The 22,627-nt window shown below is 41.6% G+C and overlaps 1 protein-coding gene across 6 annotated transcripts in view; it reads right to left on the reverse strand.

Moving 5' to 3' along the window:
- LOC121437340 (phospholipid-transporting ATPase 11C) overlaps positions 1 to 19,212 on the reverse strand; it is a 179,123-nt gene extending 159,911 nt beyond the window's left edge. For all 6 annotated transcript variants that reach the window (XM_041637221.1, XM_041637219.1, XM_041637216.1 and 3 more), the window contains exon 1: positions 19,035 to 19,212. In XM_041637221.1, coding sequence (XP_041493155.1) covers positions 19,035 to 19,061 — 27 coding nt within the window. In that variant the 5' untranslated portion in view covers positions 19,062 to 19,212. The remainder of the gene's footprint in view (positions 1 to 19,034) is intronic.
- Positions 19,213 to 22,627: the final 3,415 nt, after the last annotated feature.

Consider the following 22,627-nt stretch of genomic DNA (forward strand, 5'->3'; position numbering starts at 1 on the left):
ACAGTCCACTCTGGTACTTTTAGTTCTCACTGTGAACCATAGACCTACACATTTTTTTCTTTTGGTTTTTCGAGACAGGGTTTCTCTGTGGCTTTGGAGCCTGTCCTGGAACTAGCTCTGTAGACCAGGCTGGTCTCGAACTCACAGAGATCCACCTGCCTCTGCCTCCCGAGTGCTGGGATTAAAGGCGTGCGCCACCATCGCCGGGCCTAGACCTACACATTTTTAAAGGAGCTAAACAATGCTCAGTTCTATGCGTATTCTTCCTGTGCATAGTAAAATATAAAAGATCATTGAAGAGATAAACTACCAAAATATTACACAACAAACTAGCAACAGACCCAGCAAAGAAACCCAGATGGCCTCTGTTCTTTCCATGTTTGTAGTGTTGCTAAATCTGGTAGAGATGCCTATCATTAGGAAACAAAATTCAGTTAAACACATTAATTTGTAATTCTTAACTCTTCCCACTGAGCTTATGCATAGTTCAATGGAAAATATTATTTTCCACCATCACAGACAGTCTTTCATTCTTGACAGAATGGAAACCCAACGGAAGTTACACAATTAAGATTATCCAACTCCAAAGCAAGAGAAGGCATCAAGAAACATTATCTGATTATGAGATTTTGTTGCTGAATAAAATTAATCAAATTAATCCTTCAGGCTCATCTGTGGTGTGACATACTCATTCCTCGAAATTTCCCTAAGAAATTTCAACACAAGATGTACTTGTGAGGCTTACTCCCAGCATTCTTCTGATCTGTTACTATGACTAGCATTTGAGGGTATTTAATAAGCAGGAGGTTGCTCAACTTATTGTTTATACAGTCTTTTGTACTTATAGTACATTAAAGATATGAAGACAGAAATGCTCTTATTTAGGGAAGTAATTTATATTTAGAAGTAACTGAAAATCTAGTAACTAAAAATTCATGAAGAATTGAATTGGTGAAATATGCAAATGCATTTCAATTACTTATTGATATTTTCTTACAAAAAGAATTTTCTTGTAAAGTTCAGTATATTCTTAACAGCTAAACAAATATGTATTGTACATCATACCAGATACTTGTTAACTTTTGTTTCCTAAAATGTATAGATTATTCATTAAATATGACTTATTACCCTAACTAGTAGCCATAAACCTTGAAGGAAAAAATAAAATTTACCTAAGAAGTCCACATTTTCTTTATCTTGCAATAAATTCTGTTGAATAAGAAAATGAATCCTCTTTCTCTCCACAATCAGAGATAAAATCATCGCAAATTTGTATTCTAAGAAATCGGTAAATCTTCAAGGGAGTAATGCAACAGACACTATTTCATACAGGCAATGAAGGTAAAGTTTATTAGTGACAAGTCACACTGATACTATGCCCCATGGATATGATGTGATGAGCATGGCCCTCTGTCTTTCTGGTTTTCCTTTCAGAAAAATATTACTTGATTACCTGCACAAAATAAGGTCCTGTCAACATTCCATCTTGCATGATGGAACAGTTTGAAAGGCTCCACCCCCAACACACTCTATCCCAGAGGATTTATAAACAGTTAACAGTTGCTAGAGGGCAGCTTAGAAGGTTCTCACCTCCCTGAGAAACTATTGGCAGTTTACTGTTGCTGGGGAAAAGAAGGTTTTGGTTTTGTTTTTTTTTTAAATATTTATTGATTTATTTATTATGTATACAATATTCTGTCTGTATGCCTAAAGGCCAGAAGAGGGCGCCAGACCTCCCTACAGATGGTTGTGAGCCACCATGTGGTTGCCGGGAATTGAACTCAGGACCTTTGGAAGAGCAGGCAATGCTCTTAACCACTGAGCCATCTCTCCAGCCCTTTTGTTTGTTTTTTTGTTTGTTTGTTTGTTTGTTTTGGTTTTTTTGGTTGGTATAACCAGTGGTAAACTGACCACATTCCTGTAAATAATCCCTCATCCATACTCATGTAAGCTACTAACTAAACTCTTTGGGTCACTTAATCAAGTGCAATGGTATTGTTTAAAAAAAAAAAAAACCCTTCCAATATTTAATCATTAAAAATATAGACAAATTCTAATTATTGGATATTCTACAAAACATCTTACCAGGAATCCTAAAAACTATCAGTATCATTTAAGTCAAGAAAAACCACTATAATCAAGAGGAGTCATGGGGATGGTGAGGTTGCTCAGTGGTTAAGAGCCCTGGCTACTCTTCTAGAATATGTAGGTTCAATTCCCAGCACCCATAACCATCTATAACTCCAGTCTCTACAAATGTGACTCACTCTACTGGCTTCTGTGGGCACCAGGCACCCATGTGGTGCACAGGCAAATTGCAGGCAAAACACCAATACACATAAGATAAATTTTAAAAAATAATGTATAAAAAAAGAGAATCAATTGGTAGGTGGTGGTACAAGACTTTAATCCCAGCACTAGGGAGGTAGGGGCAGGTGGATATCTGAGTTCGAGGACAGCCTGGTCTACAGAGCAGTGCTAGGATGGCTATGGCTACACAGAGAAAAACTGTCTTGAAAAACTAATCAAAACAAAAAAATCCATGATTGTTAAGTATTTAAGATAGGATTATTAACAGAAAAGGAATATTAAGGACCAAAAAATTCTGAATAAATTATGAAGTTTAGTTAAATAAGTTTTAGGTAGGCATGCTAGTGCATGACAGTAATCCCAGAACATCTGTGAAAGAGGAGGGAAGATTGCTAGAAGTTCATGGACTAACAGGCCTAATCAGTGAGTTTTTGCCTAGTCAGAGCTACATAACAAGACCATGATTTTTAAAAAAAAAAAATTTAAAGGAAAAAGAGATTGCTCAGTGGATGGAACGCCAGGCAGAAGTGAGTTCAGATCTCCCAGATCCTACAAAAATGCTATGTGACCATCGCAGCTCACCTGTAATACCAGAGCTCAGAAGGTGGGAAAAAAGGATCCTCAAGCAAGCAGGCTAGCCATACTAGTCACAACATGGAGCTCTAGGTTCAATTGAGAGACCCTATCTTAGCAACTGAATAAACTGTTGGCATCAACCTCAGACCTTCACACATACGTTGTACACATGTGCATGTTCACAAGTGTGCATGCATGCATACATGCACCCAAGCATGTACACCATACACACATAAAAACTTGTTAAAAAGCAAAAAAGAATATTGGCTCATTAATTGCAAATCATATATTAATATAGTAAGATATTAATAACAAGGGAAACTAGGTGTGGTATATGTATTGGAAACTAACACCTTTGCAAATTAACGATTATATAAAGTATACCCATAAAAGTTAAAATAAAATTTTATATATTTGCTTTTTAAATGACAGATATACTAGCTTCCATTGTTTGAAATACATCTAAACACAGTGAGGTTTATTACTCCCTATTTAATGAATTAAACAGGAATCTAAAATTACTAATAAGAAAACTAAAGGTTACCTTCAATGTTAGCTTTTCCTTCCACAACGGTCTTTCTGGGAAGCACTTTACGTGAACATTAGGAATCAAAACATGAATTATGAACAGGAAGGAAGGATGAGCTGACAGAGACAATGTTCCTATGACACATCTGACCTTAACAATCCTTAAGCAAATATGAATACCACCCACCCTCATTCTTTGTTCCCTGTAAATCTGATAGTTACCAGGAATGAACCTTCTTTATGGCACATGCCATAAATTGCTTTGTTTATAACAGCCTCAAGTTTATGTGAAGCAACTTTATTTTTCAAATCCTGTTAGTCTGGTTAATATATCTAATGCTAGCCTGGTAGTGGTGGCGTACTCCTTTAATCTCAGGCCTCGGGAGGGAGAGACAGGTTTGAGGCGAGGCTGGTCTACAAAGAGAGTTACAGGACAGCCAGGACTACACAGAGAAACCCTGTCTCAAAAAAAATGAAATTCTGAAAAATGTACATTTTCAGATTGGAAGTATCTCCTTCTTCCACCAAAGGTATTAATTAGCAAAATGAGCAAACCTTTTGTGCTGTATCTATTTCAACAAAAGCACAGTAGAAAAGGCACAAACATTACAATCATTTTAATGAGTTCTTCTCAATCAAAAAGACTCAATGTTATCTACACAAATTGTTTCACAGAAACATATTAACAGTCAGCTAAATTCCAATAACACAGGCAAACAGAAAGGCTTGGAAAGTGATGGGGACAACTGCCAGTTGACAAGTACAAATGCAAAACTACATAAAGTTCCCACATAAGAGCCCCAGAATAGTCACTAAATATCAATTGCCATTTCAAAACCATTCATCAGCAGAATATATTCATAATTAGAAAAAATTTGGTTATAATGTGTATAGGTGTTTTGCCTGCCTGTATATGTGCTTGGTGTCTACAGGGGCCTGGAACTGGGTTACAGATGGTTCTGAGCCACCATGTGGGCACTGGATATTGAACCTGGGTTCTCTAGAACAGCTCTTAACTGCTGAGCCATCTCTCCAGCCTCTATACTTTATAATTTAAATAAGCATTTTAAATATACTAAGTACACATAACCATTTCCTAATTAAAGGAGATAGTAAAAAGCAATGTATAAATTCTCAGCAAAACAGATATTGCTTGGAACCTCTTCATGACAGGTTCTTAGGATATGCTTAGTGACTTGATTCTACAGAACATGGTATGGAAATAGAAAAAAAGAGTATATTTTCAGTAGATAAATCTCACAAATACTATTCTAGATAAGTGACTTAAAGGCAACATTGTGGTTTACTTATGTTAACCTGACATGAAATAGAGGCAGTAATGAAGTTCAATTGAGGAACTGCCTCCCCCAGATTGGCCTGTAGGCATGTCTTTGGGACATCTTCTTGATTGCTGATTGAGGTGGGAGGGCCCAGCCCACTGAGGGCTATGCCACCCTTGGGCAAGCTATAGTTGTTTAAGAAACCAAGAGGAACAAACCAGGAACATTCTTCCCTAGTCTCTGCTTAGTTTCTTGCCTTCCAGCTTCTGCTAAATTCCTACTATGGTTTCATCTCAATGTTGGACTGTGATGTGGAAGTGTGAACCAAATAAACTTTCCAACCCCAAACTGGTTTGTTCAGTGTTTTATCATGGCACCAGAAAAGAAACTGGGACAAACAACAACAGTGATAAGTCATGCTGGTGATGTGTATACACTTGATATGATGTTATACAAATGGCACTTTACTGCCTTCCCAAGCTCAATAAGACATATTTAATCATGATTTTAAAAAAATCAGCCTGGGTGGTGGTGACACATTCCTTTAATTCTAGTGCTTGGGAGGCAAAGGCAGGTGCAGGCAGACCTCTGTAAGTTTGTGGCCAGTCTGGTCTACAGAGCTAGGTCCAGGACAGCCAATACTGTTACAAAGAGAAATCCCGTCTCATAAGAAAACAGATTATGATAAAGAAACATTATACAAAATGTCAATGTACTTCTGATGGAGGAGGGTCATCTGTCTATGTGTTACTTTTATTGGTTAATAAAGAAACTGCCTTGGCCCTTTGATAGGACAGAAAATTAGGTAGGCGGAGTAGACAGAAGAGAATGCTGAGAAGAAGGCAATGAGGCAGACGCTATAGCTCTCCTCTCCAAGATGGATGCAGGTTAAGATCCTTCCCGGCAAGCCACCACCTCATGGTGCTACACAGATTATTAGAAATGGGTTAATCAAGATGTGAGAATTAGCCAGTAAGAGGCTAGAGCTAATGGCCCAAGCAGTGTTTAAAAGAATACAGTTTCCGTGTAATTATTTTGGGTAAAGGTAGCCAGTGGCTGGGAGCTGGAAGGCGGGAAGCGACCCACAGCTCTTACTACATACTTTGTAGAACTGTCAACTTCATCACAATGAAGAACTGCCAAAACAACATAAGACTAAAGAGACATGATGACTAAATTATTCTGGGATGAAAAGACAAAAAAATAACATTAAAGGAAAACTGAGGAAATACACATCAATACGGTCTTTAGAGTAATCCATCAAGTTTGGTTCATTTAACAAAATGTGTAAACTGGTTGTAGGGCATTTGGAAATCCTCTGAACTATTCCTAACTTTTCATCTCTTCAACTCCAGAATGTACCTTATAGCTATAATGTTGGGATGGCTCATCAATTAAAAGCACTTAGCCTTGCAGAGGACCTGACTTCAATTCCCAGCACCAACATGGAAGCTCACAACCAGTAACTCCAGTTCTAGGGGATCTGAAATCCAAGAGCACCAAGCATGTACATGGTACAGACAAACATTCAAGCAAAACACTTATATACTTAAAATAAATTAAATAAGCAAATACTCAAAATCTTTTCTTAGTTATCTTTTCCCAAACATTCTAATCAGAATGATGATCAGTGAGGACTAGAAGCCTGAAAGAAAAAAAACCCTATAATTAATATTCTATGGGTTACCTAGCAGCATTCAGGTAGAATGGCTTTGTCAAAATTGTGCCCTTGACTCTATAGAGAAACGCCTAGGAATCCACAAGGATGACCCCAGCTAGGATCCTAAGCAATAGAAGAGAGGGAACGCAATATTAACTTGCCTTGTAGTCAGACTGATGATGAATATCTTAAATATCACCACAGAACCTTCATCCAGCAACCGATGGAAACAGAGGCAGAGACCCACACTGGAGCACTGGACTGAGCTCCCAAGGTCCAGTTGAAGAGTGGGAGGAGTGAGAATATGAGCAAGGAAGTCAGGACCATGATGGGTTCACCCACTGAAACAGTCTACCTGAGCTAATAGGAGCTCCAGCCAAAGTTGGAAAGACTGATCCAACTGTGACAGTTGCATGGCTGGGGCAGACTGAGGGGCCACTGGCAGTGGCACCAAGACTTATCCCTACTGCATGTACTGGCTTTTTGGGAACCTATTCTCTTTGAATGGATACCTTGCTCAGCCTGGATATAGTGGGGAGGGCCTTGGACCTTCCACAGGGCAGTGTACCTTGCCCTGAGGATTGGATGGGGGTGGAGTGGGAGGGTATGTGGAGGGAGTGCGGGGAGGGGAGTGAGTGAGAACTTGGATTGGTATGTATAGTGAAAAAGGATAGCTTGTTTTCTTTTAAAAAAAATTATACACACACACACTATTGTTAGAAAATTAACAATGAAAAACTCACTCCAACAAGGTCATGTCTCCCAATAGTACCACTCCCTATGAGATTATGGGAGCCAATTACATTCAAATTACTGCATTCCAGTTCCTGACCCCTATAAGCTTGAAACAATATCACAATGCAGAATGCATTTAGTGTTATGGTTTTGGTCCCTGGTCCCTTTAAGAGACAAGCCACAACCACTCCCTCCCCATCTGCTGAGGCAGGCTGATCTTCAGCTTCCAGCCAAACTTGATCTCTTTTCTGTCTTCCTCTCGGAGAGGCAGCTTCGCTTTCGCCCCTCTCACCACTTCTCCACTTCCCCCTTCTCTGTCTCTTTTTCCTCTTCTCTCTCTCTCTCTCTTTCGCTCGCTCTCGCTCTCTGCTCCCTTCCCCCTACAACCACCTGAATAAATATTCAGCCTCACTCTTCAAGTTGTGTCTATCCATGTCTCTGTGTTCTGCCCACCCGCCATGTGACTCCCTGCCTGGGACCAGCCACTGCTCGGAGACTGGCAGCCATCTCTGCCTGAAACTGGCTGCTCCCAGGGCACACTGTCTGCCGCCACATGGCCCGCTACCACCATTTGGGACCTACAGCATTTCTGCTGCCTACTGCCGCCAGAGATCTTGCAGCACTTTTAAAAACCTTATAAAATTTAGTCCAACTTCAAAAGACCCTATAGTCTATCACAGTCACAACAATGTTTAAAAGTCCAAACTTCAAAGTCTGTTCTGAGATTAATGCAATCTTTTAACTATAATCCCCTGCAAAATAAAAGTCAAAAAGCAGATCCTATACTTCCAATATATATATTACTATTCCAAAACATAGGGAAGGGAGCACAGTGAGGAAATATAGGACCAAAGCAAGACTTAAAACCAGCTGGAAAACTCCAAACTGCATCTCCATGTCTGATGTCATAATGATCTTCAGATCTCCAACTCCTTTCAGCGTTGTTGACTAGAACACTTTCTCTTGATCTGATTCCACTCCCTGTTAGCAGCTCCCTTCAGCAAGTATCCCCACGAATCTGGCATCTCTAACATCTTGGGGTCTACAAGGCAATCCAGGCTTCAAATTCACAGCTTCATGCAATGGCCTCTCTACTAGGCCTCCATTCACGGACACCCCTGATACATGCCTGGTGTAGAGAGCTGCGTGGAGCCACACCTGATAATCAGCTCCTAATATTGGCTAAGACATGACTTATGCTATTATCACGCAATGATTGTCAGCTGCTTGCATATGCGTGAACCTATGGGCAGTGCCCACCTGGTAATCCGGGATTGGCGGCCCGTGCCTACTTAAGGGCTGGGAGAGGTTTGCGAGGGAGAGAGAGAGAGAGAGAAGGAGAGAGAAAGAGAGAAAGATACAATTGTTAAAAAAAAGGTCCTGAATAAACTGCTAGCAGGAAGAGCTCCAGTGTCGCGTCATCCTTGCAGGTCGAGGCTGAATGCGACAGCCTGGCCTCAGCAGCTTCCTTTAGATGGGAAGGCAAATTCCATAACCCATTTCTTCTATCCTTAACTCTAAAGCCAGAAACACGTGGCCAAAGCTACCAAGTTTTGCTGCTTGCTGACCCCTTGTTCAATTACATCTTCACCAGCTTTCTGTTTTTCACTGCCTAAGCTTGGCTGTCCTGAAACTTGCTTTATAGATAGACCAGGCCACCCTCAAACTCTGAGATCTGTTAGCCTCTCTCTTCCCAGTGCCAGGATTAAAGGCTTGCACAATCAAAACCAGTTCTAAGCTTTTCTTTACTTCCTTTTCACAAGTTGGAAACTTAGCTTTGTGGATCTTGCCACCACTATTCCCTTTATTCCATTTCTTAATCTGCCTCCTTGAATACAGAATTTAGCACTCTATTCCACTTCTGAGTGTCCCTTTTCTCAATGTGTACATTTTGTGTATTATTTGCTCAGCTTGCTCTTTTTCATTATAAACCTTCATCAGAGTGAACACTAATAACCACATACCAGATTCTACTAAGCTTTTTTGAGATTTTCCTTGCCAAGGGAATTAACCAAAACTTCCCTTTATCCTCAGGCAAACTTTTCAGACTACAGCAAAAGCAGCCACATTCTATACCAAAATACCACATACTAAAAGTCTTCTCCTCTGAAACCTCTTGAGCCAGTGTCTTAAAGAGTTCAAATCATTATCAGCATCATTGTCTTCCATGTTTCTACTAGTATGGCCCATTAAACAGTGCTTAAAGCATTCCAATAATTTCATAACCAAAGTACCAAAAGCCAAATTCCTCCAAAAATGTAAAAAAAAAAAAAAAAAAAAAAAAACATAGACAGGCCTTTCACAACAATACCCCAGTCCCTAATACCAACTTATGTCTTAGTTAGGTTTCTGTCACTGTGAAGAGACAACATAGCTATGGCAAATCTTATAAAGGAAAACATTTCATTGTGACCAGCTTACAGTTTCAAAGGTTCAGTCAATTATCATTATGGTGGGGAGCATGGTGGCATGCAGGCAAACATGGTGCTGGATACAACTTGATCAGAAGGCAACATAAAGTGGACTTTTACACTGGGCAGTATCTTGAACACATAGGAGACCCCAAAGACCACGTCCACAGTGGAACACTTCCTCCATCAAGACCACACCTACTCCAACAAGGCCCTATCTCCTAATAGTGCTACACCCTTTGGGGGCTATTTTCTTTCAAACTACCATGCTTTAATAAAGAGACTACTTCTGCTTTGTTAAGTGGGCTTCTGAAGATTCTCCTGTCTCAGCCTCCAATCTCCCAGTAGGGTTGGCACTGGGATTTTTGACACTTGAACCACTGCATCTGGTTTTTATGTGGGTTCTGAGAATCTGAATTCAGGTCATCAATCAAATGATTTTACACACTGAGCCATCTTCCCAGCTTATGTTTTCTTTAAAATAAAATGAAAAGGGAAAGGGACTGAAATAAATTAAGTTGTGTACTATACTATGGACTCCTTAATCCACATTGCCACAAAGTAGATTGTGAAGATTAAAGGACATCCCCACTGCTCTCACGGCAGGTATAGCTTACATAATATTCCCTACCCAGCTGTTATTTGTGACAGTTCCCTATTGGCTTCTGCTCCCTGGTGATCTACTATACTGCTGCAGAATTGTTACTTTTCCTTTACAACAGTAAATAGTCTGAAACTTGAGACCAACCAGAAATATATTTCTGGAGATTTTCCTGATTATTCAACTCAAAATTCATTCTGAAATAAAGTAATACTTATAAGTATTGCCTTAAATTTATTAGCCCAATAATTCAATAATTTCTCTCCCCCTCTCCCCATATGTGTGTCTGTCTGTGTACATACACACACACACACACACACACACACACAACAATAAAATACTCATCAGTGTGTTTGCTATATGGAATTATATTACCTATAAGGATCTTTATATTTACTGCCTATGAACTACGGCATGTGTAGAACGAGATGTGAGAAAGATGCAAACGAATGTTGGGAAGATGAACAAATATATGGAACAAGGAGAGATCTGGGCAGTTATGAAAACCCAAATAGAAATCCACGAACTTGGTGATGCTCCAGAGAGGAAACCAGCAAGTGTTGACGCTAAACTGGCAGAAACATCAATACTTCCTGGCTCCCCCACTGGGTGCATCAATTTGCTAGCGGCAGGTTGCTCTTCTGCGGCAAATGACAAAGAGGGAATACTGTCAACAATATGAAAAGAAATGACTCATTATTGGGAAGCATAGTTGAGGTAGCACTGAAAAGGTATGATTTCTATTAGTATCAGATACAGACTCAACCCCAATGCTAATCAGCTTACTGATCTTGGAAGTAATTTTCTTTCAATATCAATATTTCATAGCAGCCTTCAAACAGGGTTGAGATTTATTTCACAACACAACTGCAAATCCTTCATGATCTGTAATTCCTCTGCCCTGTGCTCCTATTTTTGGATATGTGAGACAGGGTCTCTTGTTGCTCAGACTATCCTAGAATGCAACGTATAGCTGAAGTTGGGCTTTGAGCTCATCATCCTTCCATCATTGGGTTTGCAGGAATGCACCTCCATGCCTGGCTTGTTCTGCCTTTGTACTATCTTATAGTCTTAGTACTAAATATTAAGAAAGGGTTACTCTGAATTCAGATAAACCACACTTACCACAGTGAGTAAAATGACATAAATCAAATGGGCATAGTGACACATACCTACAACCCCATCACTTGGGAAGCTAAAGCAGGAGGATTCAGTGTTCAAGGTCAACTTGGGCTAAATAATGACAACAGGTCACTCTGAGCTGTAGAGACAACTCTATCTCAAAAACAAAAAGTAATACAAAGCTCTTCTAGAGTTAATTCTGCATCTTTGGCTTTCAAACTAGATTTGATTTGTTAGTGACAACAGAAAATGTGTTATCAACTGTACTTAACAAAGCATACAAATGTACTTTTAATTTTAATTTTAAAAGCTGAAGATAATATATTAATATTAATTACAGTTTTATGAAATGTCAAGAAAAGGGTATGATTTAAAGGTTGTCTTTCTGTTGTATAGAGAAAAATAGTTTCAGTAAAGGGCAAACTTCTTCTGGCTACTAAGTGGGACATATAATTGTTATTTTTCTCATTCAAAACAATAACATAGAACACTATCCAGTGAAAAGAATATTATTTTCCTCTGCTATATGTTTCTTAGCTTAAAAAAAAAAACAGAGGTTTCTTAGTAGCTGTTTTTTCAAATGATTAATTAATGATTCATTTTGTGTTGTTAATTCAGTTCAAAACAACTCACAAGTACTTACTAAATATCTATGGCTTACCTGTACTAGTATAAAATCATTGTCCAATGCACTGTTTTGAATTTTCTAAGAATATATCAATGAAGAGGACTGCACTAAGAACATACTGTAATATTAATACTTCAAGATAATAAGGACTAGAGAGGTCTAAGAAATAGTGATAACCTGCTTGAACCAAGTAGTCTTCTTCAACCCTCTCACATTCTATTAAATATTTTGGGCATGAAATCAATGGTAGTTTGTACATTACAAATACAGTCAACTTCCTAAACCAGATATTGCCAATCCAACACCATTTTTAAAAAATGCATCTTTTATAACCAAGAAATGAACCAATCTGGCAATCCATCCATGCACTGCAGTAATTGAGGGGCTGCCTGTCAACGTGGATGGGCATCCTGTGCCCATATCTGCAGTGCTGAACACTCATTCATCATTAATCTGCAGTAGTATAAACATATGCTGCAGCTGTACTAGTATGTTTGCCTTATGGTCATTACTGATCTTTACTTATACCAGGTCAGAAAACAAACTTTGAGTGAATATAAATAACTAGCGAAGCACACCTAATTTGCCTGGAATGTCAGAACATTCTTCCATCCAACCAGAAAAAGCATACAATCTCAAGGATTTCAGATATCTCAGAGGTTAAGCAATGAAGATATACAGGGAACTCAACAACACCAGGAAAAAGAAGAAAGCATGTTTTTATTTTCCATCCTATATGTCTGCCCTCTTTGAAAGAACTGATCAACCATGGCTGATAAGCAACCAGTTGTGACTTTGTCCACTCAACAAAACATTATTTAAATTTGCCAAACAAGCTAATTCTTTGAACAACATGAAGAAAAAGGGTTTCTTCTAGGGGCCACTGGTCATACTGCCCCACAAGGTGATCTAACACCCCTTCTGGCTTCCATAGGCACTAGGCAAACACGTGGTACACAGACATACATGCATGCAAAACACCCTTACCCATAAAATTAAAGAATTATTGGAAAATAGTCTTGCATACACCTTTAATGCCAACACTCAGGAAGCAGGTGGATCTCTATGACTTAGAAACCAGCCTGTTCTACATAGTAAGTTTTAGGCTACCCAGGGCTACAAAGTAAGACCCTTTCTCAAAAAAAAAAAGAGAGGAAGAAAATGGAGGAGGAGGAGGAAGAAGAGGAGGAGGAGGAGGAGGAACAAGAGGAGAAGGAGGAGAAGGGGGGAGAGGGAGGAGGAGGAGGAGGAGGAGGAGGAGGAGGAGGAGGAACAACAAGAGGAGGAGAAGGAAGAGAAGGGGGAGGAGGAGGAGGAGGAGGAGGAGGAGGAGGAGGAGGAGGAGGAGGAACAAGAGGAGGAGAAGGAGGAGAAGGGGGGAGGAGGAGGAGGAGGAGGAGACCAGAGGCTCTGCATTAAGAGTACTACTTCATCTGGAAATGTGCCTAATAGGTATCTTTGTTACAAACAGCTTATAAAAGCTCTGGAATAGAAGATATAAGATTCACAATAAGACTGTTTTACCGCCATAAAAATTAAAATAAATTGCTAACCGCCCCCCACTACTCTGCCTGTTCTGCCAGAGGACCCAGGCTCAGTATCCAAACAGAGACAAAACATTCATATACTGAAAAATATGAATTTTTAAATGAAGGTTGAAATATTAGCAATACAAACAAAATCAACAAATAAGAAACTCTTACTGAAGGCATTCAGCAAACATTCTCAGTTTTGGATTGTTTAACTAACACAGAAATACTTGGGTAGAGAAATCTGCCTTAACCTGTGTAAAGATATATTTCAAGTCAGACATGGTAATAAATGCCTGTAATCTCAGCACTTGGGGGGAGGCCCAGGAAGGAAGACTTCAGAAGTTTGAGAATAGCTTAGGAGTACAAAGTGAATAGGCTAATCAGGGTTACGTGGCAAGACTCTTTCAAAGAGAGGAGAGAGGAGTGGAATGGAGAAATGAAACTTATTGATTCATCTTTTTCCCCCAAGTTGCAGTGGATCACTCCTAAATAGGTTTCTCAATTTGCAAAAGGGTCAGCTTAACAACTATTTTCAAAAGAACAATTTCCCAAGTATATCAAATATGTCAGTCAGTTACAATTAAATTTTTATCTAGCATCAAAGCCACTAGAAAATAATAAATTATACGATCTATTTGGGGTATTAAGACAAATGATTAGTAAATATATAACATTAACTTATTCACAGACATCAAATTGTGTGGGATACCACAAATAATACAAATGTAGTCATCTTGCCTTCTTTAGTTATAGTTATGAATATAATAAAGAATCTCAGGATAGGCATCTTGTCAGCATTACTCATGATATATTCCCTATCACAATGTCCAGTGAGAAGTAGCTGCTTAGTATTTGTTGAGTGAAACAGTGCTCCCTATACCATAAAATGACTAAATCACCTACAAAAGAATATATTATAGTCAGTATAGCTTCAGTAATCGATGTATATACTGTAATTCCTAGAACACAACTAATTGGTGCATGGTTTACCCATGCCCACGAACTAGAGCTCCTCATTATTTTTTTTAAAATATTTATTTATGTATACAATGTCCTGCCTACATGCCAAAAGAGGGTACCAGATCTGATTATAGATGGTTGTGAACCTCCATGTGGTTGCTGGGAATTGAACTCAGGTCCTCTGGAAGAGCAGACAGTGCTCTTAACTGCTGAGCCATCTCTCCAGCCCAAACTCCTTATTCTTAAATCACTTTGAATAAAAACGGGGCTCACTATAAACCACTGATCATACGTAAAGATTATTGTCTATGTGAAACATTTAAAAGCTATATTTTCAACAGTTATTCATTAAACATCTTCTAAGTACCAAGTATAGTGTTAAAAGCCACCCCCAATTGCTTTCGGTTTAGAACACCCTCCTTTCTCACACTGCATTTTCTCCTCCAACTATCTAGGAAAAGTTAATTTATTATATACAATATATACCCTAGGGATTAGGGCTTCTTTCCCACTTGAGAAAAGCAAGTCTAGAAAGCCATACAAATTAAAAGGCAATTATAAAGAATGCAATAACTTAAAAAGGTTGCTTCTAGGTAGGGGCAAGTTCAACTATCAGAACTATCTGGTAAATGTCAAAATGGATAGATGTATATTACTAGTTATATAAATGCAAAAATATTGCAATACATATATGCAGATATATTTCAAAACACAACAAAATAAGTGTATTTGACATTCAACAATATCAGGACAAGTTTATTAGAGAAATGAAATAGAAAAAAAACTCATAATTACCCTTATAATTTCATAAGGAAGCCAAAAACTTTCTTGCTTCTGGGACAAAAAGCAGTTACTTGAATTATTCTGCTAACTACCTTCATACATTTTGTTTTATTAAAGTGGGCTTACTCTGGACTCAAGGTAATAAACCAGCTACCCAATTCATTAATTTTTATTTTGCATTTGTAGCTTTATTTAAAATTTTCATTCTTAATGCAGACTAATTTTACCCAGTCTCTCTGATAAGATATTTTCTTTATAGAATCAATAAAGTTTAAATACTTTTAGAATCAGTGATACAAGTTTACTCTAGTTTTCCACAGTACTAATAAGCTTTTATTATCAATGACCTGTACTGTCCAATATCCCTTCAACAAATTAAATGGACAGTACCCACTCAACAAAATCACCTAATTTACTTTATCAAGATACTTTATTTGAACCTTTAGCAAGAATTAATTTAATAAGCTAAAAGAGAAAACTTTGTGACAGATTGTCAATAAGCCATTAAGCCTATGGCTTATGAAACTTTAGACAAAAGTATAAAATTCCTATAACAACTACAAATTCTATTAAAAGATGGGATAACATCGAAGTCCACGACCTAACTTACATCCTAAATTTTAACTAGTCCAGACTTCCAATTAAATATGCCTTTGAAGCAAATTAATTGGACAGGCAAAGCTATTATTACATATTTGTTGTTTTTATAGAGATGTTGACTAGGAACAAACACGTAGTGCTCTTAAGACACCCCACAGGTCTAACTCCCAAAATGCTGTACACTATTCTCCACTAATCTTCCACCACAAACTGTCAAAACCTGGGCATTATGGTGCAAGTCTGTAATGTCAGCACTAAGAAGGCTAAAGGAGTGGATGGACAGAGTTCAAAGTCAGCCTAGACTATGGAGTAACACTATTTGCAAAAAGAAATACGAAGCTAGATGCTGTGGCAATTGCTTTTGATCCCAACACTCCATAGGCAGAGTGAGTTCCAGGACAGCCGGAGCTAGATAAGAGATCCTGTCTCAAATCAACAAAGAAACAAGCAAAAACCCACAACAGGCTGCCTAAAGGAAACTGATGCTGGCAGCTGTAGAAACCACCAGCAATCCTAAGACTTGGGAAGTGGAAGCAAGGATCAGGAATTCAAGGTCATTGAGCTTAAGGCCATCTGCTTGACGTGAGACTCTGACTCAGAATTTTTTTCAAAAGTTGTAATTTATCAGGAAGGACAATTATTAGTGGCAAAGATATCATGTCATGTCCCTGTCTTTTAAAAGTACAATTAATCACCATTTCTCTTAGCTGAAGAATAGAGGAGCTGGGGAAGAAAATGACATTTTAAAAATGACTCAACAAACACAACTAGCTTTATGAAGATGAAGTGATTCCTAAGTGAGTCTTACCTTCCATCACAGGTTTAAGATACAAAAAAAAGTTCTATTTTAGCATATAATCCTCTAACGTTCAATGACCAACAATACTATACATAACATTTGAAGTTAACTTCAGAAGAATGACTGCCAAAAAAGCATAATTGGTTTTTTAAAGAATCCATAGCCCTATCTCTAAAATCTTAAAAACAATTGTAAGGAAAACACAATACTTGGACTACATCTACTGGGCTGTGTAAGTTCCAATTCAATCTTTAATTTACTGATCTGGTGATTTAAATGTATATATTAGTAAAAGAATGTGCTCCGTGTAGATGACAATAGAGCATGATTTAATATCTAAAGAATTTAAAAATTTGTCCACTCCACACCCCAAATTTAAAGCCACTTTTAGCAGTGAAAATTTGATGGTATAGTCAGTGCAATGATTTGCAGTTTAATTCCTTGCTCTAGGCCTAGGGCTCAGACAGAACTCCTAAGAACCTTCCAGCTTATGACACTGGAACAAATTCCTAGGGCTTATCATAGTCAGGACTGTGCAGTAAAATGTGTGCAGCTGGACATCTTAGTTGAAACAATGAGGTCAAAGCTCCCTTTCATATTAGTAAAAGTGAGTCTATGCAGAAATCTTGGGAAGAATGCAAGGTACCAGCAGGCTGGCACTCAACAACTGCTGCAAATTCTACTGCATGCCCTAGCTTTGTGGGCCAGCAATGCTTAATTTTTACAGCTACAATGCAGATCACTCGCAGCAAAAGAAAACGGCTTTTGGATCAGCACTGGTTGTGTAATTTCAAATGCCCAAAGCCTTAAAAAAATGGGGTTGGGGATGTCAGCATCTTAATTTTGAGCTAATGAATTTAACATGACTCAGAGACCAGTTATTTTGCAACATATGAGTGCCATGTGAAAAAATTACCCTTTTCCCTACGCATTACAATTAGCTTTCTTCTCACCTTTCTCTTTTTATCACCCAAAAACAACACTTCAGAATCACAAGAACCTATGTGAAACAGAACTAGGAGGTACAATGCTCTTTTACAGTCTCAGGTTAAATGTGAGAACAAATTTTAGTCACTTGCTTCAGCAAAGCATCCAGCACAATGCATTTCCCAGGACACTTGAGATCCTTGGTTCGCACAACCTTTGCTGCTCAGTGCCACAGGTACTAATCAGCTCCACCTTCATTTGCGTGTTTCTGAGCGAAAGAAACATTTAGCAAAACTGAGTATTATTGCACCGATGGTGGCAACCTAAAAAGGGACGTATTAAGCGTGATCATTAAATTAAGCAGGGGACATTTGTGAAAGTTCCAAATGAAGGAAAGAAAATTAAGGGCAAGTTCATCTGACCTACGAAAAACATACCAGCAATGACTTCATTCGAAATGACTTCACAAAAGGTACCAAACTGTCTGTCAAGTTCTTAAGTCTATCCTAAGAGTGCAGGGGACGCACTCAGCATTTTCCCCCTAACTACAGAAACATAAAATTTGAGGCTGACCTCTTTCTTTCCTATCCCTGGCAGAAATAAAATCCTATTCCCGCCACCTCCTCTGGAAATTAGGGAAGTTGCTACAAACAGCAGCGTGTAAGTAAACTGCTCCACTTTACTCCGTCCTTAAGGAACCCTGGGAACACTCAGGTTGATCCAAAAAGTCAGTAGCAGCCAGAAATCGCTTTCCCTCCCCCTCCCCCCGACCCTGTGCCAAACTCCTCAAAGAAGGACAATTCCCTTTCTTTTCTGGGGGTGGGGTGGCTAGAAAGGGGGGCAAGGTGGCCAGAGGAGCCGAGCTGCACGTTAGATCCCAAGTCCGGAGCAGCCAACCAGTCCTCCGCGAGCCTCAGGCTCCAGGCTCCGCAGCGCTGGCGCAGCCTCCCCGCCGTCGCCCGGTCCCAGCCCACCCCGCCGGCGGCCCAGGCTCTTTATCTCGCCCTCAAGGTGAGCCTGGAGGCTGAGTCCTCAAAGTTTGCCTGGCTTCTGGGCAGCAGCCGCCCGCCCTCCGGAGCTGGGGCGAGGCTGGGTCCTGCTGTAGCCCCGGGCTCTCGCGCCCCCCCCCCCCACCAGCTCTTCTTTTGGCCCATGGTGACAGATCTAGGTTTTACCTCCACGTGCTCGTGGCAGAGGAAACAAAAGAAACCTTCCTCCCAGATAATCAAACGCCATCTTCCACTAATTGGGAAACTGAGGGAGCCCCGGGGAGCCCCCATCCCACCCCGAGGTCCCCGAGTCTGCCTGTCCAAGGCAATCCCTGGTCCAGAGGCAGAGTTCCTCGGAGCCCGGGGAAACCCGGGCTGAAAGGTTCAGGAGGCTGGGGTGGGACACCAGAGAGCCCCACCTGCCTCCCCACCCAGGCCACCCGAAGCAGCATGCTTCCGTTAAAATGGAAGGGGGGGGGGGGGGGGGTGGCGCGTCCCACTGGTCCCCTTCGCACATCGACTCCGGACGAGCGGAGGGGCCAGAGAACCGGCTTGCCCCCGGTACTGCCGGGAACCTCCGCAAGTGGACTCACCAGGCGATTCAAGGTCCGGCGGAACATCGCGTCCAGGGCTGCGGGCTGCCGAGCCGGGCTCCGTCCACGGGGGGCTGTCTGCGAAGGCGCCGTCCACAAAACACACTGCGGCGTGGGCCCGAGGCGCCAAGTGGCCAGCTAGCTCAGCTACCCCGCCACCAGCCCGCCGCCTGCCCTCCTCGCCTCTGCGCGCCCCCGCCCCCGCCCACGCGCTCGCCGCCCCGCCCTCCCGGGGGCCAGCCCCCAACCAACCCTGGCCCGGGGGCGGCGACCCCGTCGCTCCCCTTATCTGGCCCCAGCAGCGCCAGGCGCTCCCTCGGCTGCCCGCCTAGAAGCGAGCACGGGCGGGGAGGGTTAGGGGCCGAGCACTGCTCGCCCTGCACGAGGAGGAGTGTGTGTGTGGGGGGGGGGGGGGGGGGGGGGGGGTGCTCAAGGCTCCCCCGTCAGCGCCGGGCTGGGCACCCCGCGCCTTCCACTCGTCCTACTGCGGAGCCCCCCGCCCGACTCCCCACTAGCTTCAGCGGGGGGCGTCCCCGCGCCTCGCTCGCCTGACACGACTCCTGGGTGTCTGAGGAGCCCCGGTCTCCCTCACCCCGGCCCTAACTCGTCCGCTTCTCCGCTTCCCTCGCAGCCTTTCGTCGGCCCCGCGCTTTCGCCCGGCACTTCGGGCTGAGGGGGAACCTCGCTGCGGCCCACTTGGAGGCCGCCAAGCGCCCCGCTTCCTCACCGGGAGGGGCAGCTCTCCAAGGAAACACTCGGAACTAACGGCGGCTGAGGAGACCCTAGCGCGGGCGGCGGGAGTAGTTACAAAAGCCGCCCCCTCCTAGGCTACAAACGGGAGAGTCTTGCCTCTTGGTTCCCGCCGCCGCAGCCCTCCCTTTCTCGTATTTTGGGGCTTTCTGGTCTTTGCCTGGGTTGTGGTTTTCTTCCGTCCAGCTACTCCACCTTAGCCCTCTTACTTCCACTTTCTCTGGGAGGTTGTAAAGTAGGGCTTTGTGTCGCTGCCACTGCGCAGCGGGGCGGGATTTCCCTGCCGCCCTCGCCTCGATTACCCGCCCTTTTCGATGTTCCCAGTGCATCCTGGGAGTTGTAGTCCAATGGTTCTCTCTGCCCGCTACTGCGGGCTGGGAGCTCCCCCACACGCCCGACTAGGGTTTGCTCACAGAGTTGCAGAAGGAAGCTGCAGAGACCATAGGGCTGAATCAAGGTTCTCCTTACCACTGCGTGTGGAAATCAGAAACACTGGGTACATTCTTAGCTGTGGGAACTGTGATGAGGAGGATAAATTCAGCCCTGAATGCTGATAACCTTACCCAGAACTCGACCTTTCCTCAGCGTTAATCCTGCACACCCTCAACTTGCTGTCTTAAAATTGCAGTGTACAAAAGTTCAAAACTTAAAAAGTGAAAGCTTGGTCAAGAATTCTGTTGAGCCTGAATAGCTCTCCCGGCTCCCACCCATTTTTCCACCGCCCTCTGAGACGGAGCGCTAGGCTGTTCTTAGCTAAGAACTTTTGAATTCTATAAATTCTTTAAAGAAGTGGGTAAAGGGAGTTCTGTAGAGACAGGCAAATTCTCCCTCCAGCCTAGAAGGATTGGGCTCAGCTCTCTAGCTGACCCGGTGTCAAGTCTTGAAAGGCCTTTACTGTGAGGCTAGGGTACTTCCCATTTTACACTCCCCGCCCCCGAAGGTTAGATTTCAACAAACATTTACTTGGTGCTGTCTTTCTAGAAGCTGGATACAGTGATGTATTAAAAGACCTCCCCAGCAGGCTGGCCACAGTGAAGTTACAAGGTACAAACGCGTGAAAATTACCCGTTTTGTGATGCTTTCTAATGGCAAAGGAAACAGGAGAGGATAATGCCTTTAAAAAGGATCCGGGAAGCTTTCCTGAAAACCATGAAATTTTCACTGGGCCAAGCCTATAAAACAGAGCTGCTCGAGATTAACCCAGGCCTTGGAATGTGGGAAGGCTTTGGAGGAGCCCAGGGAACAAAGTCCTGGGAAGAGAGGGAGAGGTCAGTTGGAAAGTACAGGGCAACCTAAGAAAAAGAACACAGCCACTCTGTCAAGGCAGGAACAGGGACACATGTGGGCGGGACATTACAGATAAAAGCCAAAGCCCCAAAGCATCCTTAGAAACAAACTATGAACTTTGACCTTGTTTCCATGATCAAGGAGAAGCCCCCACACAATAAAGTGCAAATTCAGATTTAAATTCGTTCCTAAATGGTCCTACCTGCCTAGAGGTAAAGTCAACCATTTCTACCTTTTTTACTATGGCTCCTCTATTTCCCCACGCTTAAGGATATGTCTAATAATCTTGAAGAAATCTTAAATGTACCAATTAGATATTAAGATCTGAGATCGTGCTCTCTACTACTCCAAAGAATTGGTTTTAAATAGAGTTGTTTTTCCTGACTTTACTTTTATTGAACACAGAAACTTTTAATTTCACTTACTAATTATTTGTTGGGTAGCTACTATGTGAATAACTCCTATTCTGAATACTTGAGGGGGATGTTGAATGTTGAAGGAAGTTATTGCTACTCATTCTGAAATGTGCTTGGACAGAAATGAAGACATTCTGTAGAAATGTGTGTCTCTATGTCTGACTTATCACAAGGAAATGGGAGTTTACCCAGGGTTCTTACACCTAGTGAAGAAAAATCCCCCTGGCAGAAAGTGAACTTGTTCAGAGAAGAGATTTTCCACAGTTCTAAAAATTGCTATACCTTCCAATTTGAGACTGAAGTCCAGACAGTGATTGGATGGGTCAGTGGTAGGTGGGACCACACTTGACTGAGACTGCTTTGACATGCATGTTCTTTGCGGAAAGGTATTGGAGGCAGCTGCCACTGGATTTCTTTGTCCTTTATCAGTGTGACCACATTGAATAAATCTCCTTTTTCTGCTTTCCACTTTTAATATGACTCATCTAATTGGCTCATTGAGGATGGGTGGCCAGATCTGCCTTGAATCACAGGTTGTTATAGTGGTATATTATTTCTGTTTTAATAAATAAAACTTGCCTAGAGATTAGAAGGCAAAACAGCAACGCTAGTCAGCCATACAGGCCAGGGAGTGGTGGCATACAACTTTATCCCAGCACTTGGGAGGCAGAGACAGATGGATGTCTGTGAGTTCAAGATCGGTCCAGGAACAGATCCAGGTGGTGGTGGTTCATATCTTTAATCCCAGTGTTTGGGAGTCACACACTAGGGAGATGGAGACAGGAGTGATATGGCTGGGTAGAGAGAGGAATATAAAGGGGAAGAGACAGGAACTCAGTGGAGTGTGGAGTCTGAGAATTCGTGGAGACAGTAACTCGCCCTTTCAGTTTGAAGATTTAGTAGTGGTAAAAGGTCTCTCTAGTGACTTGGCTGATTTGTTCCTCTGATCTTCATGTCGAGCCCGAATATATGTCTCTGGGTTCTTATTATTCATGCTACAGGTTGTTACTCCTAAGTCTGATAACAATCCAGGCACGAGTATAGAATCTTTATCAATGAAATACAAACTTTTTGACAAAATAAGTAGTCGAAAACTAATTCAGTTTGATATGGACGTTCTTACTAGTAAATATTTTGTCT

The sequence above is a fragment of the Microtus oregoni genome, unplaced genomic scaffold (assembly GCF_018167655.1).
Source record: "Microtus oregoni isolate MIOR12 unplaced genomic scaffold, Mior012 000052F_000, whole genome shotgun sequence".
NCBI lineage: Eukaryota > Metazoa > Chordata > Mammalia > Rodentia > Cricetidae > Microtus > Microtus oregoni.